The sequence below is a fragment of the Entelurus aequoreus genome, linkage group LG14 (genome assembly GCF_033978785.1).
Source record: "Entelurus aequoreus isolate RoL-2023_Sb linkage group LG14, RoL_Eaeq_v1.1, whole genome shotgun sequence".
NCBI classification, from domain to species: Eukaryota; Metazoa; Chordata; class Actinopteri; order Syngnathiformes; family Syngnathidae; genus Entelurus; species Entelurus aequoreus.
The window spans coordinates 2,124,264-2,149,979 of record NC_084744.1 but is presented as its reverse complement, the minus strand read 5'-3'; the positions used below and the strand labels follow the sequence as shown (position 1 = coordinate 2,149,979).

At 43.2% G+C, this 25,716-nt stretch overlaps 1 protein-coding gene across 1 annotated transcript in view; it reads right to left on the bottom strand.

Moving 5' to 3' along the window:
- The window catches only part of LOC133665260 (titin-like), a 205,645-nt gene that overhangs the window by 67,088 nt on the left and 112,841 nt on the right, over nucleotides 1–25,716 (bottom strand). Inside the window, 41 exon segments of the mRNA XM_062070512.1 lie at nucleotides 831–942; nucleotides 1,029–1,216; nucleotides 1,490–1,771; nucleotides 1,846–2,148; nucleotides 2,249–2,551; nucleotides 2,647–2,928; nucleotides 3,014–3,164; nucleotides 3,913–4,061; nucleotides 4,147–4,461; nucleotides 4,541–4,840; nucleotides 4,999–5,295; nucleotides 5,376–5,527; nucleotides 5,599–5,764; nucleotides 5,835–5,982; nucleotides 6,132–6,283; nucleotides 6,378–6,507; nucleotides 9,123–9,304; nucleotides 9,381–9,686; nucleotides 9,811–10,240; nucleotides 10,342–10,532; nucleotides 10,603–10,732; nucleotides 10,930–11,111; nucleotides 11,198–11,497; nucleotides 11,591–11,884; nucleotides 12,036–12,320; nucleotides 12,414–12,591; nucleotides 12,718–12,836; nucleotides 13,056–13,355; nucleotides 14,654–14,956; nucleotides 15,094–15,277; nucleotides 15,351–15,547; nucleotides 15,626–15,928; nucleotides 16,001–16,300; nucleotides 16,415–16,693; nucleotides 16,776–17,084; nucleotides 19,425–19,621; nucleotides 19,724–19,829; nucleotides 19,948–20,247; nucleotides 22,623–22,922; nucleotides 23,003–23,118; nucleotides 25,185–25,371. Coding sequence (XP_061926496.1) covers nucleotides 831–942; nucleotides 1,029–1,216; nucleotides 1,490–1,771; nucleotides 1,846–2,148; nucleotides 2,249–2,551; nucleotides 2,647–2,928; nucleotides 3,014–3,164; nucleotides 3,913–4,061; nucleotides 4,147–4,461; nucleotides 4,541–4,840; nucleotides 4,999–5,295; nucleotides 5,376–5,527; nucleotides 5,599–5,764; nucleotides 5,835–5,982; nucleotides 6,132–6,283; nucleotides 6,378–6,507; nucleotides 9,123–9,304; nucleotides 9,381–9,686; nucleotides 9,811–10,240; nucleotides 10,342–10,532; nucleotides 10,603–10,732; nucleotides 10,930–11,111; nucleotides 11,198–11,497; nucleotides 11,591–11,884; nucleotides 12,036–12,320; nucleotides 12,414–12,591; nucleotides 12,718–12,836; nucleotides 13,056–13,355; nucleotides 14,654–14,956; nucleotides 15,094–15,277; nucleotides 15,351–15,547; nucleotides 15,626–15,928; nucleotides 16,001–16,300; nucleotides 16,415–16,693; nucleotides 16,776–17,084; nucleotides 19,425–19,621; nucleotides 19,724–19,829; nucleotides 19,948–20,247; nucleotides 22,623–22,922; nucleotides 23,003–23,118; nucleotides 25,185–25,371 — 9,408 coding nt within the window.

Sequence of the window (25,716 nt, the reverse complement as noted above, 5' to 3'; positions counted from 1 at the left end):
TCCCCAAATGATAAGAAACACCTCCCAGTCAACTACTAGTAACATCACTATGAGCCTAGTTGACCTTCTAGAAACATAAACGGCAGCTCAGCTCGCTCGCACTCCTGGCTTGAGGTGAAGGCTAATTAGCTTTTAGCGTAACGTTAGCTCATTTTGCGGTGTGTGTGTGTTTGTGTGTGTTACGGACAGCAAAGCCCTGTCTGTCTGTTATTTCACTTGACCTTTTTCTGTGTTGATTGAGCTGTGTTGAAGCAGCAAAAAAGGACATTATGTTAAATGAAGAGTTTCTGTCTCTGATAGTTGATATAATAATGTAAGTGCATCATTAAGCCACTCCATGGTGTTCAGGGATGAATAGTCTCTCCTATTGCTATTGCACTATTTTTTCAGCTATAGTTACATGAATCATTAGTAATGTAGCAGGCTAGTTTTGAATGGCAGGGTCCCTGCTGTCACATGTTGATACAAATATAACATTTACATAATAAATCAACTCCAGGCTTCCCGAATGCTGTAATAAATTAAGCATGATGAGTTCACTTAAAACTGTTTAATGTTGCACTTTTTATATGTAGAAGAAAAGTTTTGTCATTTTATTTAATCTGAGCAACAACTTGAGGCAGTTTAATGTTGATTAACGTGGGCAGAATTATTATAGTGTTGCCAATGTTAAAAGGATAAAGCCATTGTTTACAAATTTGGTAAATAAATAACCAAAAAATGTATATTCTGTACCGAACGGAAAATGTTGTGTAGCGTTACACCCCTACTGTCATCCATTACTCAAATGACACTGGTTTTAGATATGTAGGCTTGTGTCAACAACTTACTGAAGAGATCTTTGGCTCTCATTTCCTCGGACTCCAGTGGGTCGCTGATACCGTACATGTTCTCAGCAAAAATTCGCATGATGTACTCCCTGCCCTCTGTCAGTTTAGGGATCTATAGTAGACAACATTTTCAGCTTTGGGGCCACGTGCTCAGACTTTCAGAAAAAAAAAATGTGACAACTGAGCCATTGGACTAACCTTGCATGTAGTCTTGGTGGAGGCTGAAGTGACCGTGGTCCACATTTCTCTGTTGGTGTCTCTCTTCTCAATGATGTAGTTGGAGACGTCCACTCCGCCACTGTCCAGTGGAGGTTTCCAGGAGATCACCATGTATTCGCGATGTACCTCGTCAAAGACCACCGGTCCCACTGGAGGACTTGGTCGGTCTGTGTGACAACAGAAGTATGCTGACTTGTGACAATCAACTGCCAGTCGCGTCATTGACCCATAAATCTGCTGCACGCCATAGGGCAGTGGTTCAACAAAAATTTCCAGGATTTCAGTTCAACTTCAGCATTGGAACATTCACACGCAATTCCTTCAGGACTCGCTTCACCTAGTTGATTTTCAATTTAGTTTTTATATTTTTTTTCAACAAAAGACTAGTGTCAAATGTCAGCTATGAAGATTAAAGGTCAGGATGAGGTTCCGCTTCATACCGACAACTGTGACGTTGCAGACTCCCTTCCTGGACCCGCTGCTGTTCTCCACCACCACCATGTAACGGCCACTGTGTTGGCGCTGGGCCTTCATCAAACCCAGCGACATGGAGGTCAGCGTGTTCTTGAACATGACGTGTTTGTCAGCTTTGAGCTCCTCATCGTCTCGGTACCACACGATGGAAGGGGAGGGTTTGCCGGTGTATCGGCCCTGGAGCAGGACGCTTTCACCAACTCGGACTATGATCTTGTCACGGAAGTCCAGTTCAATGGTTGGTGGCTCTGGAACAAGTACAATCATGTCAGTAAGTTATTGGAATTGCCTGTTCGGACTACTTTTAAGTTATTAAGCTAACCTAGTTCATCCTTGCAGGTGATTGGTTTGGTGCAGAATGACGGCTTGCCCGGTCCAACCTCGTTGACGGCGATAACCCGGAACTCATAGGTGTCACCCTCCCTCAGTCCGTCAAAAGTGTACTTCCTCTCCATCAGCTTCTCCTTTGTCAATCTGGTAAACTTGTCTTTGCCAATCATACGAGCCTCCAGGACGTACATAATGATCTCAGAGCCACCATCAAACTTGGGTGCTTTCCAAGTGATGTTGATCAAATCTTTCGTGACCTTAGTGACTTCGAGCTCTTCAGGTCGGTCGGGCACACCTGAACATGTGAAGACCCACGGGGTTAGATATTTAGGATTCTTAAAAGAACTGTAAATCACAGTTCTTCCTATTACTACTCAAAGTTGCAGTTCACTTACTCATCGGTTCCTTGATAATGATCTCGGCTGACGTCTCCATGAAGGGTCCCATGCCGATGACGTTCTCAGCAGCTACTCTGAAGAAGTAGGCCTTGCCTGAGGTGAGGCCAGTAGCCACAGCGTTCTGTCGGCTGGCGGTGAATGATAGCGACGTCCAGGCCTTTCGCTCTGCTTCACGCTTCTGTACCACGTAGTTGCTGATGGGTGAGCCGCCGTCATTCTCTGGGAAATACCAGTTGAGCTTGCAGGAATCACTACTCAGGTTCTCGGTCGTCAAGGGGATGCCGACGGGCCCAGGGACATCTGTCAGGGGACGCCACAGCACATTTAAATGCCGATAAACAAATCTTACAACCTCCAGGGGTCCTATAAACTAAATCTTTCATTTAATGTCTCACCCAGCACATCCACGGAAATGTTTTTCTTCTTTTCCCCTGCAGCGTTCTTGGCAGTCAGAGTGTAGATGCCGAGATGCCTTCTGGCACATGGTTTGATGACCAGAGATGAGCTAATGGCTGTTGTTTCCACCTTGGCCTCTGGGGGCAGTGCTGCTCCATCTCTGCTCCAGGTGATTTCTGGTGATGGCTGGCCTGACACATAAGCGATGATCCGGATAACGCCACCAGCATGGACCACGATTCTTTCCTTCACTGAGGCATCCAAATCAATCTCAGGGGCAACTAAAGGGAAAGGGTACCATAAAACTGTCTGAGAACACACACTTAGTGTTGAACCAAATATTGAAATGATTCATGTTGGACCTACCGCTTCTGTCATTGACCGTAAGTGCCTCTGGAACTTCGCCTGGCTCACTATTACCAGCAAGGTTGAAAGCGATGACTCTGAACCTGTACTGTGCACCAGTCTTCAATCCGGCAATCACAAAGCGGGTACCTCGGATTTCAGTATCTTTAGCCTGAAACAAAAACAGAATACCTAATTGTCTCTTGCAAGTAGATACATTTGGACCAGGCAGAAACTATTTTTGAATCACATACAGTATAAGTGACATTAATATACAGCAAAATCTAACCCATTACTTAGGACTCTAAACAGTCTATATGTAGCGCCCAGGGACCACATATAGATCTTGTGTCAGGTTAATTTCCAGTCAATGAGGCTGAATGGAAATTAAAATGACGTGAGCTGTGGGGGAAACCGGAGCAAATGTCTAAAGTGCCAAAAAATCAGGCTTGTTAAGACTGGTCTATGGTACATTTGAACCGGGACTTTCTGTGGATCTACCATGTCAATGCTATGGTCATCTTGTGTGGTTAAACCGTGCAAAAGTCCAGGCTCGAGCCTGTGACCACACAACCCCTCTGACTGACCAGTAGGCTAGAAGGCAAGGCTCCTAAGCCATTAACCAGCATCGGTAAGGGAGCTTTACTTAATGTTCAAGCGCGGTGGTTTAATCAAGTGATTCTTTGGCGTACCACTAGATGGAGCCCCACAGTTAGAGAATCGCTGTCCTAGTGCACAGTAAAGCTAGCTGACGTCCTCAACACTAACATATCAGGAAATTTGAAAAAATTGTCATCTTCAGATACATGCTTTGAGAATGGCATCTCCAATTCCAGTCTTTCAGCATATTTGAGACACTGCTAGGCAAGACAGAAAAGTATATTTCCATTTTGCAGGAGAAGCTGGTTTTTTTTGGTCACCTTGATCCAGGCCTCAGCGCCCTCCTCCTTGTACTCCACCCAGTAGCCTATAATTTTGGAGCCTCCATCCTTCAGTGGGGGGATCCATTCCAGATCCACGGTGGACTTTGTCCAATCTGAAACCTTTGGTGTTGGAGGAGAGGGTGGGGCTAGAGAAAATAGATAGGAAGGTTATTTTAAAAACAACCCCACCGTTTGTTTATCTGATTACACAAGATGTCTGTGAGCACGTACAGATGGGGTCTCTGGCAAACGTGGGGTCACTCGGGGCACTGGGGAGTCCAGGTCCCGCAGCGTTTATTGCACTAACTCTGAACTGATACTCAGAGCCCTCAACCAGTCCACTCACTGTAAACGATTCACCCAGACCCATGGGGCGGATGGGGTCACGGGTGACACGGCTCCATCGTTTACCCGTGGTCTCCTTGCGTTCCAACCAATAACCAGTGATTGGGGTGCCACCATCATTCTCAGGCTCCTCCCAGTTCACAGTCATGGAGTCCAGGGTGACATTGGATATGGTTGGCTTCTCACACTGGCCAGGGACAGCTGTAGGACACATTGACGGTTTGGTCACAAGAGTTTTTCATTTCACCTCATGCGACAATAGTAACACAAATTGACTCACTATAGATATTTCTGGCCACCTCTGGATCACTGTCTAGTGGTTCGCCCACGCCATATTTGTTCTGGGCCATAATGCGGAACACGTACTCGTGGCCCTCCATTAGGTTTTCAACCGTCCAAACGCGTTCTTTGGGTTCGCTGGTGACGGGGACCCAGGTCTTTCTGTTGGCCACCCGCCTCCAGATGACGTAGTTAGTGACTTTGGAACCGCCATCGTCCTTTGGCGGCAGCCAGGATAGAGTGATCCTCTCAGAACCAACCTCTTCAAACTTAATAGGAGCAGAGGGAGGACCAGGGCGGCCTGGGGAAGCACACACATCCAAACATTTAATCCCTCTGGATGTTTGACAAGAAAATGTGTTAGGGCAAGGGTTGACTTGAAAGTAATGTTGTTTTCATCCTTTTTAAAGTTCACACATGTCATACATGGGTGTAGAATGATGGTGTCAGCGAGCATACCAAGCACATTGAGCCTCATTTCCTTGGACGCTTTGCCAACGCTGTTGGAGGCCACCAGTGTGTAGAGGCCGGTGTCAGGACGTTTCCCTTGCTGTATCAGTAGTGTGCAGCTGTCGTCCGACACCATCTTGTTGATGTGTTCATCGTAGCAGACCTCCACCTTTTTATCGGTCTTGTGGGGCGGCGCCTTGTACCAGGTGAGTGTTGGGAATGGACAGCCACGAATCTTGGCCACGACACTGATGTCACTGCCCTGCTCGGCCTCCATAAACTCCTTCATCTCAATGGATGGAGCGCCTGGAGGTGCGAAGTCACAAAACATTCAAAGATTGTATTTGTTAGCTTCAACCCGACATTTCACTGGCTAAAGTTCTTACAGGTCTGGTCCTGAATGAGAATGGGCCCAGCAGTGGAAGATGGTCGGCTAGGTCCAGCCTTGTTGTAAGCAATCACTCTGAACTCATATTCATCCCGCTCGGTCAGGTCCTCCACCTTAAAGCTTGTGACGTCGATGTCTCTCCTGTTACACCTGCAGAGTTTAAAATTGTTTACAGTGTGAAACTCAGAAGACTGGACTAGGTCTTTGGGATGAAGGTTTACCTCCTCCAAGACTCCTTCTGAGTGCCACTGGCATCCCAGCAGAGTAAGTCAACGCTGTAGTGTGTGACAGGTGATCCACCATCATTTTTGGGAGCCTTCCATGTGAGGGCCACTGTGGCCTTTCTCACACTTTGGATCTTTAGTCTGGTCGGAGGATCTGGAGGATCTGAAGGCACAAGCATCAAGAAATGTAAATTGCCAAATTCTGCAGCAGCTTGAACGTATCGCTCACGTACGGATGGGATCTTTGGCTTTGGTTCCCTCAGTGGTCTCCACGTGCGGCCCAAAACCAAATCGATTTTCGGCACGGACTCGGAACAAGTAATCCTGACCCTCAATCAGGTCTGGAACCACAAAGGACTGCGCAGCACAGGATGTATTCACCTGAGTGGATGTGATCGGGGTAAGTTAACACATGACATGTGTTGTGTCCTGTTCATTTTTTTGACTGATTAAAACGTTCACAATATGAAAGAATTCACCACTTGAACCTGTTGATTAACATCATTCATGACAACGCTGATAGGCTTTACCTTGGTCCAGGCTTTTCCCTCCACTGTCTTCTTCTCAATGAAGTAGCTCTTCACCCTATCTCCTCCGTCACTCTCTGGAGGTTTCCAGGTGAGTCTGCAAGTGCCTCTTGTCACGTCGCTCACCTTCAGATCCCGAGGAGGTCCTGGTATGTCTATGGACCCACCAAACAATGGCATTTCACGACACTGCAGGCTATTGTTGATTTTCCAGCAAAAATGCTGTATCGGTTGATGAATTTTACGCACCGAGCACGTTGACTCGCACTTTGACCACTTTGTGTCCGGCGGGGTTCTCCACATTGAGGATGTAGCGGCCACCGTGGTTCAGTTTGCAGTCGGGGATGACGACCAGGGAGGTTGTGTCAGTGGAGTGAATCTAAAGTGATACATTTGATGTTGTGATTATCTTAAAAACAGCCCAGCAATACCTCTGGCTTCTGATAGAGGACACCATGCACACAACTTAAGTGTCAAACTCTAATCATTGAGGGCCACATTGCAGTTATGGCTGCCCTCAGAGGGCCGCTTATAAGAGTGAATATATATGAATAAAAAATATATAAGGATTCGCCACATTATATTACATAATTGCCTATGCATTAGATTTTTTAAGTACATTAAAAAATTGTAGATTTTATTATAAAAAATTGTCAGTTCAGTCGCCAAAATTTTAGCATAAAATTGACAGTGTTTTTTTTACAGTGTATTATTGTAAATGGAAAAACGTTACCACAGTTTAAAAATAAATTTAATTCTGGCGACTGAGCTGCCAGTTTTTACTGTAAAATATAACTTTTAATTAACAGTGTACAATTTGATGAATAACTTTAAAATCATAAGTCAAACAGATATTTAAGTATTTATTTGTATTATTACAAAAATGTTTGGAATGTATGATCATATAATATTTGTTGCATTATTGTACAGTATTAAAGTGTAAAACAGGGGTTATTAACCTTTTTGACATCTGGGCCCAACTTTTCTACTACAGAGGGCCAACTTTTCTACTACAGAGGGCCCGGGGCCCATTCAAATATCAACCACAAATTAGTAATCTTACTCTAGATTTGAATCATATTCAATAATTATTCCTAACTTAATTACAGTTTAAGAGGATGAACTTTTTCAAAATGATATGAAAGCGTGCGCTAATCACAAAGATTATTATCAAAGCCTGTCAAAGTCAGGCTGATTATACAAATAAATATATACTCCAAACGAAGGGACTCATAAAACAAAATTATTATAAATAATGATAAATGTGTTTCTTAAATAAACTGTCAATAAAATTCCATTGAAAATGTAAACACAGCTTCACCACTTTAGTCATAATTTTTGCGCTTAAGAAACTTCTCATGATTTTAGCTCCAGACTTCTTGTTTAATATTACCATTACTGCCACAAGTGGTGGAATAGTGTATTACAACTGAGTACTGCTGTGGCCTGTACGGACAGAGTTGAGAAACATATATTGTTTGCGGCCAACAATATATTAAACGATATATATACGATTAAAGGCCTACTGAAAGCCACTACTAGCGACCACACAGTCTGATAGTTTATATATCAATGATGAAATCTTAACATTGCAACACATGCCAATACGGCCGGGTTAGCTTACTAAAGTGCAATTTTAAATTTTGCACGAAATATCCTGCTGAAAACTTCTCGGTATGATGACGCCTGCGCGTGACGTCACGGATTGTAGAGGACATTTTGGGACAGCATTGTGGCCAGCTATTAAGTCGTCTGTCTTCATCGCAAAATTCCACAGTATTCTGGACATCTGTGTTGGTGAATCTTTTGCAATTTGTTCAATGAACAATGGAGACAGCAAAGAAGAAAGTTGTAGGTGGGAAGCGGTGTATTAGCGGACGGCTGCAGCAACATAAACACAGCCGATGTTTCATTGTCTACATTCCCGAAAGATGACAATCAAGTTTTACCATTGGCTTGTGGAGAACTGGGACAACAGAGACTCTTACCAGGAGGACTTTGAGTTGGATACGCAGACGCGGTACCGTGAGTACGCAGCTGCGGCTTCCAAACATTTGATTGCTTGCCCGTACGTGCGTGCCGCTACGTGCATGTCACGTACGTAACTTTGGGGACTTTGGGGAAATATATGTGCTGTATGAACTTTGGGGAGGTGAACGGTACTTTGGGCTGAGGGATTGAGTGTGTTGTGCGGGTGTTTGATTTGTATTGGTGAGTTATATGGACGGGGGAGGGGAGGCGTTTGTTATGCGGGATTAATTTGTGGCATATTAAATATAAGCCTGGTTGTGTTGTGGCTAATAGAGTATATATATGTCTTGTGTTTATTTACTGTTATAGTCATTCCCAGCTGAATATCAGGTCCCACCCGCCTCTCACAGCATCTTCCCTCTCTAGTCCTTCACTCTCACTTTCCTCATCCACAAATCTTTCATCCTCGCTCAAATTAATGGGGAAATCGTCGCTTTCTCGGTCCGAATCGCTCTCGCTGCTGGTGGCCATGATTGTACACAATGTGCAGATGTGAGGAGCTCCACAACCGGTGACGTCACGCGCATATCGTCTGCTACTTCCGGTACAGGCAAGGCTTTTTTATCAGCGACCAAAAGTTGCGAACTTTATCGTCGATGTTCTCTACTAAATCCTTTCAGCAAAAATATGGCAATATCGCGAAATGATCAAGTATGACACATAGAATGGATCTGCTATCCCCGTTTAAATAAGAAAATCGCATTTCAGTAGGCCTTTAAGAAACACTGGTTTAAAAGACATGGAATCGCATGAAGTACATTTGTTTTTTGTCTGTCAAAATGGAAAGAATGAATACATTTGGCGAGAAAAGATAAAGTACTTAATTGATGCATATTATTTCCAGGCCACATAAAATGAGGAGTGGGCCAGATCTCGCCCTCGGGCTTTGAGTTAGACACCTGTTACCTAAGCCTACACTGTTGTCATTTTGTATCACAGCTAAACTGTCAAAATAAGTCTGACCTCAGAGTCAATGGGAAGTGTGTGAAGTTCATTTTTCTTCTCAGTCTCGGCTGTTCCATCAAAGTTCCAGGTGACTTTAGGCACTGGACGCCCGGTGATGGTGGCGGGTATCCTGATGGTGGTTCCGGCCCTACAGTTCAGCAGGTCCTGAGCGCTCACATCCAGAGAAACTGTTGGCTCGACTGAAGGACAGACACAGATTAAACAGACTATTTCTGTACCTTAATGGGAATGGGTAAACAGCTACATGATACTTACTCAAAATATCCTGAACCAGGATATCAGCGGTCTTGGCAGGCTCAGAGTTGCCGACAGCGTTCACAGCGTAAATCCTGAACTTGCACTTTTTGCCCTCCTTAAGATCGGGAATAGTTATCTCAGTAGATTGATGGAGCTTTTCTGCAGGAGTCACCCTTCTCCAGTCAGGAGAACCTTCCTCATGGACCTCAATGATGTAACCCTTGACAGGACTGCCACCATCCCTTTCCGGGGGACTCCAGGCGAGTGTGATACTGTCCTTGGTCTTGTCTTTGACCACAGGGGATCCAGGTGAGCTTGGAGTGTCTAAGGACCAGAAAACACAACGGTCACGGAGTGGCACAAAAACACTTTAAAGTGTTCTACAAATACACTTTTTTAAATCTAAGTTGGCTTGTTTTAAAAACAGTAAACAAAAGTCAAGACTCACTGCATGGATCCACAGCAAAGCGGCACTCTGTAGCCTCGCTGGGAGGCCCGATACCTGCAGCATTGCCTGCCGCCACCCTAAACTGGTACTCTGTTCCTTCAATGAGCTTAAAAACAGTGTACTGCAGACCCCTAATTGCCGGTTTGGTGACAGAGCAACGATTAACTTTTGCCCAGTACACAGCTCCACGTTCCCTCTTCTCTAGCCAATAGCCTTGAATTGTGGCACCACCATTGTCGAGCGGAGGCAGCCAAGTCAGAGTCATCGTGTTTGATGTGGCAGCAATGATCTTGGGGTTGCGTGGCGGTCCAGGTAGGCCAAATGGATCCTTCAGTTCTACTTTCTCTGAATCACAGCCGTCGCTGAGCCCGTACTTATTCGCTGCCTTGATTCTGAACTGATAGGTACCATTCATAGTCAGTTTGGAGACCTGAATAGGCAAATGACAGACAATCAGTTTGTATGATAGCAAATAAATACAAGAGTGCATCTTCTTGCAGTTCAGTTTGCATGCATTGCAGCTCAATTCACCCCAAATCGCCGATCAATGAGGTTGGAGGTCATTGCCTCAAAATCAGATTTTTTCTTGCTGGCATCTCTGCGTTCAATGACGTAGTTTGTGATCTCACTACCCCCGTTGTCTTCCGGGGCATCCCAGGTCAGGTAGCACGAGTCAGCCTTGATGTCAGAGACAACAATATTCCTCGGGGGAAGAGGGCGGTCTGCGGACGAGAGGAAATCAGCTCAGACTACTTTGCAATTTACACGGCTTGCCTCTGATCAAGTTCATACCCAAGATCTCCACGCGGATTATGTGCTGAGATTTTCCGTGGCAGTTTTCAGCCAGCAGTTTGTATTTGCCTTTGTCTTGTCTGGTGCTTTCTGGCATGGATAGTTTTGTCCTCAGTGTGGTACGATTCACCTGGTATTTGAAAATATTTCTGTGTTAAAATTGTGGATCTGAATGTGCCAGTATCAACATGTTCACAATCCGTGGGGTATATCATTCATTTTGTACATTTTAAGCTGCTCAAGGTTCAAGTGTGGCTACATGAATTTCCATTTAAAAAAAACATACAGTTCATCAATAACATTGAATCTTATTTATGAATTAATGACCTCTTCCGTTTCAATTGTCATCTTTTCTCTGTTTGGTTTGTCCAGCTCCTCGTCATCCTTCATCCACTTGAGTGTTGGAAGAGGAAGTCCCTTTACCTCAGCTGGAATGTCAACGTCAGAGCCTTTCTTCACAATGATGGCGTTACCTTTGAAGTACTTCAGAATTGTAATAACTGGTGGAACTGTGAAATCACAAGGTGACACGTTTGAGTATTGCATTGGCGGATTTGTCATTGAAAAACTTATCACAATTGCATTGGTGACATACTTTTATCATCCTGAATATTGGCTGTGATTGGCTTGGATGGTGGCCCGTCACCGACCTCATTTACAGCTTTGACACGGAACTGGTACTCCTGGTTCTCTGACAAGTTCTCAATGGTACCACAGCACTTGGGAAACATCTTGTGGTTAGCCACGTCAAATTCACCGCCGTCAGATCTCATCTTCTCTACGTAGTAGCCTATGACAGGGCTACCACCGTCGCTGCGTGGTGGTTGCCAGGCCAGTGTGATAGTGTTCTTGCTTCTGTCAGTGTAATGGAGCTTCTCCGGAGCAGATGGTGTAGCTGCAAGTAAATGTCAGTGGTTCAGTTCCAGTAATCACCATAGACTTATTCTAAGAAATTTCAGTTGCCTCCAAATAAAAAATGTGGCTGCACCTTTAGGATCTTCAGCTAGGATGGGCCCAAGATCCGTTGGAGCGCCATCTCCATACTTGTTTCGGGCAATGACCCTGAAAATGTACTCTTCGCCACCCAGTAAGCCCTGGATGTCGCACTTGCAGGACGCCACCTCAATAGGCTGGCGGAAGAGTTTCATCTTGGCATCTTTCCTCAGAACCTCGTAACCAAAGATGTCACTTCCACCATTGTCTAGTGGATCGGACCAGGTGAGGGTGATGTTCTTCTTGGTCACCGTCACAGTCTTCAAGTCAATCACAGGGCCTGGGACATCTGCAAGCAAGCAGCAGAACGGAATTGAAATGTAGTGTACTTACATAAATGAGGACGATACAACCCGTAGTCAGTAAAACATTTCAAAAAAAGAATACAAGACTTTCTTTGTAAAAATGTTTCTTGCTAAATAAAACTGTCAGACACTGACCCATGACATCCACTCTCGTTTCAGCGGCCTTAGTCCCGCTGCTGTTGGTTCCAGAAATCTGGTACTTTCCGTGATCCGCCCTCACTGCCTTTTTGATGAGCAGACAGCTGTTCTTGCCGTCCGTCTCCACTAGCATTCTCTCCTTGTCAATTTCAGCATCATCTTTAGCCCACTTAATCTCAGGCTGGGGCCGGCCAATGACTATGGCGGGAAGCTTTAAGGGCTCTCCAGCCTTGATCATCACACCGTTCCTCACAGAGAGCTCAAAGTCAACAGCGGGAGGTTCTGAAGGCCACAAAAAGTAAGACAATTACATTTTTACAGACAACAATGCCAACATTTCCAACTGTATGCATAAGCTCTTCCTTGTGTTTGCACCTTGAGGCTCTTTGACGGTGACAGGTTCTGTGACACCAGGAGCTCCGGGACCTGCTTCGTTAACGGCGATGACTCGGATGTAGTAATCAGCTCCTTCAGTCAGACCTGTGACCTTGTAGGTCAGTTCTTTGCACCTGAACTCTGTGCTGCGTGTCCAGTCCTTTTCACCAACCACCACCTGTCAAAGTCAGAGGATTCAGCCACGTGCGAATGTGTCAACTGTCACAGAAAATAGGTGGCAGTTTGTCATTTAGCAGCTCTGTGAATGTTTTTTTTTCGACAAGCCCACATTCGTCATGAGTACCTTCTCAACATGATATCCCAGGATGTCCCCTCCTCCGTTGAACAAAGGTGGCTTCCAAGCCACAATGATTGAGTCCTTCCCAGTGTCCACGACCCATGGTGTTGGGGGCCCAGGAGGCACTGAGGATAGGGGGATAAGTGGAGTAGTTGGCAGTATAACATGTTTGTCAGACTACTGTAAACTATTATCTAGTAACCAACACTCCCCATGAAACATTAAGTACAATAGTTTATGGCACACCAATCATGTCATGCCTAACAAAAAGACAGAATGAACAACCGGTGCTAAAGTCTAAAACAGTATTAGTTACTGATGCGTCCATCTTTGTAGTTACTTACAGATAGCATCCATAGCAACAATACGGTCCGTGGGCTCACTGAAAGGTCCGGGCCCAGCCAGGTTTTCGGCACACACCCTGAAGATATAGCTGAGTCCCTCCATCAGACCGCTCGCCTTTACCTCCAGAGAGTTGAGGAGAGCACGGTTGACACGAGTCCAATATTTGCTGTTCACCTCCTTCTTCTCAATCCAGTAGCCTAGAATCGGACTGCCATTGTCCTTTGGCTCATGCCAGGAGATGTGGGCGGAGCTTGCTGTCACTTCATGAACTCTTGGGGTGTTCGGAGCATCAGGAGGATCTAATGAAAAAGCGGTGCCTCAGTTTTTTTTACAAAGCCATAAAACTCGTTTTACATTAGATATTCATTAGGTCAGGGGTCACCAACCTTTTTGAAAGCAAGAGCTACTTCTTGGGTAGTGATTAATGCGAAGGGCTACCAGTTTGATACACACTTAAATAAATTGCCAGAAATAGCCAATTTGCTCAATTTACCTTTAACTCTATGTTATTATTAATAATTAATGATATTTACACTTAATTGAACGGTTGAAAAGAGGAGAAAACACGAAAAAATGACAATTAAATTTTGAAACATAGTTTATCTTCAATTTCAACTCTTTAAAATTCAAAATTCAACCGAAAAAAGGAAGAGAAAAACTAGCTAATTCGAATCTTTTTGAAAAAATTAAAAAAGAATTTATGGAACATCATTAGTAATTTTTCCTGATTAAAATTAATTTTAGAATTTTGATGATATGTTTTAAATAGGTTAAAATCCAATCTACACTTTGTTAGAATATATAACAAATTGGACCAAGCTATATTTCTAACAGAGACAAATCATTATTTCTTCTAGATTTTCCAGAACAAAAATTTTAAAAGAAATTCAAAAGACTTTGAAATAAGATTTAAATTTGATTCTACAGATTTTCTAGATTTGCCAGAATATTTATTTTGAATTTTAATCATAATACGTTTGAAGAAATATTTCACATACATTCTTCGTCGAAAAAACAGAAGCTAAAATTAAGAATTAAATTAAAATGTATTTATTATTCTTTACAATAAAACAAATAAATTTACTTGAGCATTGATTTAAATTGTCAGGAAAGAAGAGGAAGGAATTTAAAAGGTAAAAAGGTATATGTGTTTAAAAATCCTCAAATCATTTTTAAGGTTGTATTTTTTCTCTAAAATTGTCTTTCTGAAAGTTATAAGAAGCAAAGTAAAAAAAATTAATGAATTTATTTAAACAAGTGAAGACCAAGTCTTTAAAATATTTTCTTGGATTTTCAAATTCTATTTGAGTTTTGTCTCTCTTAGAATTAAAAATGTTGAGCAAAGCGAGACCAGCTTGCTAGTAAATAAATACAATTTAAAAAATAGAGGCAGCTCACTGGTAAGTGCTGCTATTTGAGCTATTTTTAGAACAGGCCAGCGGGCTACTCATCTGGTCCTTACGGGCTACCTGGTGCCCGCGGGCACCGCGTTGGTGACCCCTGCATTAGGTAATGGGTTAGCAAGTGCATTTTGTGTATGCAATATATCCAAACAAAATGTAGGCTTTAATAATCATTCAAAAACCAATGCTCTCACCAAATTGGTTCTTGGCAACCACTGGTTCGGAGATGCATGACGGTCCACATCCAAATTTGTTTTCTGCAGTAACTCTAAAGATGTACTCTTTTCCTTCGATCAGCTTAGTGACGGGGAAGCTGGTACCCTTCACGGTGGATGTGACGGTGATCCAGCCAACGGCATCGTTCTTGTTATCCTTTTTCTCTAGGATATAGTTCAGTATTTCACTGCCGCCGTCATCTTCAGGAGGCTCCCAGTTACATATTACTGAGGTGCTCTTGATGTCATCAAAGGTGAAATTGAAGGGTGGGCCAGGTTTGTCTGTTGCACAAAAGATTCCGGTCACCAGAGCTAGCTAAACATTACTAAGATTTGTTTTAGCCTTTTAATTTTGACCTGAAAATCAGAACATCAATGGGGAAAAAGGCATTTCAGACTTAAGGACAGGTAAAACTTACCGAGAACATTAACAACGCAAGAGGCGCTGGCAACGCCATGAATGTTCTTCACCTCGATGGTGAAGTTGCCATGGTCACTTCTTATAGCCTCTCGGATCATTAGTGCCGAGTGTCCCTTCTTAGTCTGGTCCAAACCGAGGCGCTCACGCATTGGCGTCACAAATTCTTCTGTGGGTTCGGGAACCTGGACGAACAAAAAAAAGACTAAATAACCAGCAAGCATAGGGATTTAGTGATTAGGGTTTTACAAAATGAACCTTCGATCTTGTCTTCTTCTTCTTGACCAGCGGGACAAGAGTCTTTGTAGGCTCTTTGGTGACGTCCTCATTGTTCCTCAGCCAAGTGATCTTGGGGTAAGGCGAACCGGAGATGTTTGCATTGATGCAGATCTCCTCACCTCTCTTAATGCACAAACCAGACTGCACATTGGCGTGCAGGGTGACACTCGGTTTTTCTGAAAAAGAAGACAAAAGCTTGACAGACATTCAATAAGGACATAAAGCAAAAGTTTCTTTGGGAAGGTCTTTCATACCAACGGGGTCAGCAGCCTTTATGAGTTGTGTGCTTCGCGAGGGCTCACTGACTCCAGCAGCGTTCTCGGCTCGAACCCTGAACTGGTATTCAGTGTCTTCCTTCAGACCTGTCACCACATAGGAGAAACCGGGGACCAAGCTTGGGGTAACCCTCTCATAGCGATCACCGTCCTTCTCAATCTTCTCCACGACGTAGCCTTGAATGGGGCAGCCACCATCGTAATCGGGAGCTTTCCAGGTGATGGTGATAGATTTGGATGTTGGGTCATGAGCCTCCACTTGGATCGGTGGGTCTGGTTTCTCTGTGAAGCAGATGGTTGTTTAGTTTCTACCTGTCGCAACTATCATATACCAATATAAGGCCCCTAACTTACGCTTAACCTCCTCTATAATGACAGGGTTCCGCAGCTCCAGAAATGCTCCTGGGCCGACCTTGTTGACAGCCTTGACCCGGAAGTAGTACTCGCAGTTGACGTACAAGTCTTTAACCATACAACAAAGAACATTCTCCCCTGACATGACGGGCATGTAGGTCTTCTTGGACGCTTCACGACGCTCCAGTATGTAACTAAGGATAGGTGTCCCGCCGTCATCCTCGGGGGCTTCCCAGCTGATCTTGCAGGAATTATTTGTGACATCACTGGAGCTGATGTCTTTGCACTGACCAGGGAGCCCTATGGGAAATCATTAAGAGGTGAACACACATCAGAGTGACAATGACATGATTTTCAAACTGAAATCAATTCATATGAAATCCTGATGCAGCCAGAATAGACACAGCAACGTACCGATGACTTTGACATTAATACTCCCGTTGGCGGTGCCCAGACTGTTTTCCAGGGTGATATTATAGACACCAGCGTCAGAACGTGTGCATCTGAGTAGCTCCAGATGACCACTGTTCATCTCCACTGTCATGGAGAGACGCTCATCTTTTTTGCATTCCACCGTGTCCTTCTGCCACACCATATTTGGAATCGGGATGCCCTTGTAGGGGACATTCAGGTGCAGCTTCTCCCCCTCAATCACCACCACATCCTGTGTGTCCAGTTCCAATTTTGGGGCACCTTGAGATCAGATGAGTAGTAAATTCAACAGGAACTTGAGTTATATCGTCACACTCTATGCTGAAAGTTTGTGAACACTTACAGTCTGGATCCTTGGTAAACACCTTGTCAGAGAGCTCGGAGGGTTCGCTAACGCCGATAGCGTTAATGGCACGAACCCTGATGACATACTTCTTCTCTGGTTTGATTCCGTCTTCGATCTTGAACTTAGGCTCTTTGATAGGTCTGCTGTTAACCCGCAACCACTTTAGCTCAGGACGGGCCTCAGCCACCTCCACGTGGTAGCCAGTGATCGGGGAGCCACCGTCCTTGACTGGCGGCTTCCACGACACATTGATGTGCTCTCTGCTGCTATCAGGCACAGTCACGTCCAAGGGAGGAGATGGCGCACCTACAGAGACAGGCCGTTTAGAACATATCACGGGTTCTATTGTGGATCTGTAAAAGATGACTCTAAATCTGGGTTGTCTTTCCACTGATGGCCGCATACTAAAAAAATCAAAGCCATTTTTATTTTTCAAAGCCAATACAACACCCAGAAGGGTCGCAATCATAGAAATAAGTCATGTATTAGTTATTTTTTTATTAGAACTGTGGAAGGATGCAGATATGTTTAAGAGTTCTTTCTTTTTACATAGCCATGTTTAAAGTAGCTAGTACTTTTCCTTTGTTTATTCTACCAGTCTCTCTTTGTCTTCAGATTGTCTGTTTAGTGTCTTACGTTGGAATGTGAAGACAACCTCCATGTCTCTCTCCTTATCAGTGTTGAGAGGGGGGAGATGGGGGCTTTCTTTGTGTGAAAAGAGTGGGCTTTTCCGTTGGAATGCCAGATCAACTAGAGTAGCCGATATGGATGTATTGGTTAAGATGAACTCCTAAAGCTTTAGTAAAACTTGAAAATATTCCAATTCTGTCTTGATGGTCCTTCTTACTCAGCATATATGTCATCGAAAGAACTTGAGATTGACCAGTAACTTAGATTCCCTTGGAGGAAGAACTGGTCCGACGCAACAGTATCCAACACTTCAATCTCTAGATCAACTTCAGGTATATCTAAACCACTAAAAACTGCCAGAGTACCATGGAGTACCACATATTCATATTTAGTTGCTTTGAATCTGCCAACAACTTATACGTAATAAAAACCGTGTTGGTGAGTTGGTCATGACATAAGAGTGTGGATGCAGTTACAAAAATATTGTACGTCTGCATGAATATTGCATAGTTTGTGTATGTGCCATAAAAAAAAAGGGTTTCCTCTGACAAAAAGGGCAAAAAACATTCAAATAACTTCATATCAACGAATAAATCTGAAGCTGATCTAGAAATGTAAGTGTTGAAAATAGAAAAAAATAATTATAATACAAAACCCAAAAGCAGTGAAGTTGTCAGGTTGTGTAAATGGTCAATAAAAAGAGAATACAACAAATCCTTTTCAACTTATATTCAATTGAATAGACTGCAAAGACAAGATATTTCATGTTCACACTGACACACTTCATTTTTTTTGCAATTAATCATGAACATAGAATTTAATGGCAGCAACAAATTGCAAAAAAAAGTTGTGTGAGGAGCATTATTACGACTGTGTTACATGGCCTTTCCTTTTAACAACACTCAGTAAAGGTTTGGGAAGTGAGGAGACACATTTTTGAAGTGGAATTATTTCCCATTCTTGCTTGATGTACAGCTTAAGTTGTTCAACAGTCTCCCTTCTCATATTTTAGCCTTCATATTTTCAATGTCTGGACTACAGGCAGGCCAGTCTAGTACCCGCACTCTTTTACTATGAAGCCACGCTGTTGTAACACGTGGCTTGGCATTGTCTTGCTGAAATAAGCAGGGGCGTCCGTGATAACGTTGTTTGGATGGCAACATATGTTGCTCCAAAAGCTGTATGTACCTTTCAGCATTAATGGTGCCTTCACAGATGTGTAAGTTACCCATGTCTTGGCCACTAATACACCCCCATACCATCACACATGCTGCCTTTTACACTTCGACCCTAGAACAGTCCGGATGGTTCTTTTCCTCTTTGGTCCGGAGGACACCACCTCCACAGTTTCCAAAAACAATTTGAAATGTGGACTCGTCAGACCACAGAACACTTTTCCACTTTGCATGAGTCCATCTTAGATGAGCTCGGGCCCAGCGAAGCCGGCGGCGTTTCTGGGTGTTGTTGATAAATGGCTTTGGCTTTGCGTAGTAGAGTTTTAACTTGCACTTACAGAGGTAGCAACCAACTGTAGTTACTGACAGGGGTTTTGTGAACTGTTCCTGAGCCCATGTGGTGATATCCTTTACACACTGAGTTCGCTTTTTGATGCAGTACCGCCTGAGGGATCCAAGGTGCGTAATATCATGGCTTACGTGCAGTGATTTCTCCAGATTCTCTGAACTTTTGGATGATATTACGGAGCGTAGATGGTGAAATCCCTAAATTCCTTGTAGAGAAATGTTGTTCTTAAACAATTTGCTCAGGCATTTGTTGACAAAGTGGTGACCCTCGCCCCCGTCCTTGTTTGTGAACGACTGAGCATTGCAGGCGTCAAATTCCAAATGAGCTAAAGTTTACCAGTTCGAACATGAAATATCTTGTCTTCGCAGTCTATTCAATTGAATATAAGTTGAAAAGGATTTGTTGTATTCTCTTTTTATTTACCATTTACACAACCTGACAACTTCACTGCTTTCGGGTTTTGTACATACATACACTAAGATTGTGACTTACTGGTTGGATCCTCGATGGTAAGGACTTCGGTGGGTTCACTTGGTTCTCCCACTCCCGCCTCATTCTCTGCCCGTACTTGGAACTGCACCTCTGAGCCCTCGTCCACGTCAGTCACCTTGAACTGCGTCTGCTTGTCTGGAGTCTTGCAGCACTTCAGCCAACGAGTTCCCACTTTCTCCTTCTTCTCTATCACGTACCTGAGGAGGATACATTTTATATCGTCACGGAGACAACGTCTTTCACCGAATGGCCTTTTTCTCTGTCCAACAAGCCGTCTGCAACACTGCACACAGTCTTACTTGGTGATGGGTCTTCCACCGTTGCTCTTCGGAGCTTCCCATTTCAGCTCCACGTGTCTCTTGGTGACCTCCACCACGGTCAGAGCATAAGGAGGTCCAGGAGTAGCTACAGAGAATTAAAAACAACTTGGATTCATATCGCGCCTTTTGAGGTTACCATTTGTGACGTACTGACTGTGGTATGACAGCTCAAACATAAACATTTCAGATTTGAAAGAACTTACTAAAAGTGTCCTTGGCAAGCACAGCGTCCTCCAGCTCGCAGTACTCGCCCATCCCGGCGGCGTTTTCTGCAGCCACGCGGAACACGTACAGCGAGCCTTCGTTGAGAGGGCTCACCGTGTACTTGGGCTCCTTGACCGTCGTGTCGACGGTCTGCCAGGTCTTCCGTCGCACGTCCCTCTTCTCCACCACGTAGTTGGTGATGGGCGAGCCTCCGTCACTGCTGGGAACCTGCCATTTGAGGTCAGCGTTGATCTTGGTGATGTTAACTACTTCCAGCCACTGAGGCGCAGATGGTGGATCTGGTCACCAGGGAGGAGGAAAGAGTCGAGAATGGCGTTTGAGTATGAATGTCAGATACATTTTTTTACCTTGAAAATCAGATTTTACCTTGAAAATCAGATTTTACCTTGAAAATCATTTTTTACCTTGAAAATCAGATTTTACCTTGAAAATCAGTTTTTACCTTGAAAATCATTTTTTACTTTGAAAATCATTTTTTACCTTGAAAATCATTTTTTACCTTGAAAATCATTTTTTACCTTGAAAATCAGATTTTACCTTGAAAATCAGTTTTTACTTTGAAAATCATTTTTTACCTTGAAAATCATTTTTTACCTTGAAAATCATTTTTTACCTTGAAAATCAGATTTTACCTTGAAAATCATTTTTTACCTTGAAAATCATTTTTTACTTTGAAAATCATTTTTTACCTTGAAAATCAGATTTTACCTTGAAAATCAGTTTTTACCTTGAAAATCAGTTTTTACTTTGAAAATAATTTTTTACCTTGAAAATAATTTTTTACCTTGAAAATCAACTTTTAACTTGAAAATCATTTTTTACCTTGAAAATCATTTTTTACCTTGAAAAACAGTTTTTGCCTTCAAAATATTTTTTTCTTTTCTGCTCTGCCCCCCTGTCCTTTGTGGAGGGGGGGCACAGATTTGGTGACCATAGATGACGCGCTAGCTGTCCAAAGTCGGGACCCAGGGTGGACCACTCATCTGTGCATCAGTTGGGGACGTCTCTGTGCTGCTGACCTGTCTCTACTCAAGATGATCTCCTGCTGGCCCCACTATGGACTGGACTCTCACTATTATGTTAGATCCACTATGGACTGGACTCTCACTAATATGTTGGATCCACTATGGACTGGACTCTCACACTATTATGTTAGATCCACTATGGACTGGACTCTCACAATATTATGTTAGATCCACTATGGACTGGACTCTCACACTATTATGTTAGATCCACTATGGACTGGACTCTCAGACTATTATGTTAGATCCACTATGGACTGGACTCTCAGACTATTATGTTAGATCCACTATGGACTGGACTCTCACTATTACTTTACATCCACTACGGACTGGACTCTCACTATTATGTAAGATCCACTATGGACTGGACTCTCACTATTATGCTAGATCCACTATGGACTGGACTCTCACACTTTTATGTTAGATCCACTGTGGACTGGACTCTCAGACTATTATGTTAGATCCACTATGGACTGGACTCTCAGACTATTATGCTACATCCACTATGGACTAGACTCTCACTATTATGTTAGATCCACTATGGACTGGACTCTCACTATTATGTAAGATCCACTATGGACTGGACTCTCACTATTATGCTAGATCCACTATGGACTGGACTCTCACACTATTATGTTAGATCCACTATGGACTGGACTCTGACACTATTATGTTAGATCCACTATGGACTGGACTCTCACACTATTATGTCAGATCCACTATGGACTGGACTCTCACACTATTATGTTAGATCCACTATGGACTGGACTCTCACACTATTATGTTAGATCCACTATGGACTGGACTCTCACAATATTATGCTAGATCCACTATGGACTGGACTCTCACACTATTATGTTAGATCCACTATGGACTGGACTCTCAGAATATTATGCTAGATCCACTCGATGTCCATTGCACCGGTCGCCAGTGGGGGGTCCCCACATCTCTTGGCATTCTCTCCATGAGCTTCAAGAGGTAGTCACCTGAAATGGTTTTCACTTCACAGGTGTGCCTTATCCCTGTTGATTTGTGGAATTTCTTGCTTTATCAATAGAGTTGGGACCATCAGTTGTGTTGTCAAGGAGAAGGTGTGTCCAAACTGTTGGCCTGTACTGTACATACATTTACATGTTTCTAGGGTTTTTCTTTATCTCAATGGCTAAAGGAAGTATGGTTGGATTTGCTGCTGTTTCTTCACCCACTTATGTAAAGGGGACCTACCCCCAGGGATACCCCTGAATGCTGCAGTCCTTTTTTAAACAGTGAGCCATTTGTGACGTACGTATGTGGACATCCTAGTACGTGCTATCTGTCAGGCCCCTCCTCTCTTCTTCCATCCAGTTTCATGCCCACCCACCTGCTCTGATGTCAATTAAATAAATACTTGCCCGTTTTATTTGTCCACCACATTTCACACGAGACTGCTTTGTCAACGTGGGCCAGCAGAAAGATTAGCCACTAAAGTCCGACAAAACTCGACCGTATCGGAAAAGTAAAATAGCGGTGATTTTTGTCTTCAAGATGTATTATTTAAACTGTGTAAATTCTAGACCACAAGCTAGAGTTTTAAGTGCAGATTGGAACCATCAGATGTTGTTTAAAGGCAAATAAAAGAGTCCATGACTTACAGAGCCTCTCCTTGCAGACCACGGCGTCACAGGGCTCGCTGGGCTCACTCACGCCAACTTTGTTGACAGCCTTGACCCGGAAAATGTATTCCTGCTTCTCCACCAAACCCTGGAGCTTATGTTCAGTCTGGGGGACGTCCTCGGCAATTTGGATCCACTCATCACTTCCGCTTTTCTGGAACTCGATGTTATAGCCTTCGATCTTAGCTCCGCCATCATGCTCGGGTCTGGTCCAGGCCAGCACGGCATAGGTCTTGCCCACGTCACGGATTACAGGCTTGCCAGGAGCCCATGGAGGATCTGAGCAAAAGTGTTGAGTTGCGATTCATTTCACTACCGATTTTTTGGAATTTGCGTCAGTGGAAGTTTTTCTAGCTCACCGATGGGGTCTTTGATGAGAACTGGGTCAGTTTCTGAGCTGGGTTTTCCAGTTCCAGCCAAATTCTCAGCCAGAACCCTGAACCGGTACTTCTTTTTAGTGGTTAGCCCTTTCACTCTGTTGTCAAAAAAAGAGCAGAGTTAAACCTAACCTGGCTTCAACCTGAAATTACAGTTAACTCTCCCACCTGAATCAAGATTCTACTCAATAACTTTGCTCCCCACCTGGAACTCGCAATCCACCATTCTTACGAAAAAAAAAACCCCCATGACCTATGAATCAATACGCTAATTGCTAACTAGACACTCGTAAGTTAATTGCTAGCTGACAACCATCAAGTTAATTACTACCTGCAACTGTTACTCTAACTGCTACTCAACCATCCCGCCAATTTTTAGCTGACAACTAGCGCCCTAATGGTTAGCTGGCAGCTAATTACTTGCTTGCAATTCGAGCGCTAATTGCATGCTGGTAATTAGAGCGCTAATTGCTAGTTGACTTTAATGCTAACATGAATATAACAATATAATGATTAATGTTTGCATTTTAAGTGAGTAGGGTCACATCACTGCAGTGTGTTGGATCAATTTATATTTTAAGACATTTCAATTCATAGGAAAATTACAGGAGGAATATGAAAATAATATTTTTTTAAAAAATCTAATCAACCAAAAATTTCACAACCCCTCTGTGTTACCTCTGTGGACCCCTGGGGTACTTTTACAAGTATTGCTACAACTACTGGTTCAACCGAAGTAGGGTGGTACGGTATACCGGTACTAGTATAGTATCACGGTACTAATGAATCAAAAATGGTACTATACTCTGTTTGAAAAGTACCGGTTCGAGGCATGACACAGCTGATTTTACGAGCAGAGGAGCATGTTCGGCAGTGCACACACACAGAGTACTTACAAGCAGACACAGTGTGTAGACAGAAAAGGGAGAATGGACGCATTTTGGTGTAAAAAGTCAAGATAAAGGTGAAGTTATAACACTGAAACACCCTCAGGAAGAGGTGCTTTAAGACATGGCTAGCTAGGTAGTGGCTAACGTCCACACTCAGTTATTTAGGTACTTCTAAATCACTAATCCTGGTCTCCCGTTATCACTGGAGGACGAGGAATAGCTAAACATGCTTCACTACACACCGTAGGAGGATACAATAGCTCACCGGCGTCACAATGTAAACAAATGCCATTGGTGGATCTACACCTGACATCCACTGTAAGGATACCAAGTACAGGAGCGTATCAAGTCGATACTACTATGATTACATCGATATTTGTTATCATCACAAAAATCTTTTTTTCCTTTAAAAAAAATTCCTATTATGTTTATAAAGTCAGTAAATATGTCCCTGGACACATGAGGACTTTGAATATGACCTGTAACTACTTGGTATCGGATCGATACCTAAATGTGTGGTATCATCCAAAAGTAATGTCAAGTATCAAAGAAGAGAAGAATAAGTGATTATTACATTTGAACAGAAGTGTAGATAGAACATGTTCAAACAGAAAACAGCGCGCGCGACACCTACCCTTTACATCAGTATTTTTTAGCCATATTATTATTGGTTTATTAGGTATTATATTTTATTGTATGATCCTGCAACTACTTGGTATCGGATCGATACCTAAATGTTTGGTATCATCCAAAACTAATGTCAAGTATCAAAGAAGAGAAGAATAAGTGATTATTACATTTGAACAGAAGTGTAGATAGAACATGTTCAAACAGAAAATAAGCAGATATTAACAGTAAATGAACAAGTGGATTAATAATACATTTTTACAGTTTGTCCCCCATAATGTGTACAAAATAATAGGTGTATAAATGACACAATATGTTACTGCATACGTCAGCAGACTAATTAGGAGTCTTTGTGTGTTTACTTACTACTAAAAGACAAGTTGTCTATTTTATTGAAGGACTAAATGACAATAATAAACATATGTTTCATGTACACTAACATTTGTTGTTACAATAAAGCCAATAATGACATTTTTTGTGGTCCCCTTTATTTAGAAAAGTATGGACATACATGGGGACAACCCTAAACCGAAGTAAGGTCAGCAGGCTTCTGGCCTTGCACCAAACTATAAACCCGACATGCGGGTCTGCCTACATAGACCTTGGCCCCTGTGACCTGGACTCAGGTGGAATGGACGACAGCTCACCTGAACGTTGTGTCTTTGATGGGCAACTTGTTGCACCTGACCCACTTATCGGTGTCGGGGTCGTACTTTTCCACCCAATAACCCGTGATGGGACTTCCGCCGTCCTCGTCTGGTTCAAACCAGTTCAGGGTCACGGCGTCCTTGGCGATGTCAGACGGGGTGACTCTGCTGGGGGCGCCTGGCTGGTCTACAAAGGAGACACACAGAGCTCAAAGGTCTTTGGAGGGACTTTTCACCAGGAAGAAAATGAAGATAGAAAGTTACTTGTATGTTTTTTCCTTTTCCTAGCACCAATCAAGTTGATTTTTCTTGCATTTTTGCATACTAAATATGACCATACCTGATCCAACAGCGACTTCCAGTGGGTAAAAGGTAATAATAATCATTTACTACACCTGGAGTGATACCCACAGCACTTTACATCAGTGGTCCCCAACCTTTTTGTAGCTGCGCTTGAAAATTTGTCCCACGGACCGGTGGGGGGGTGTATTTAAATGTTTTTATTTTTTTTTTACATAAATAAATACAATCA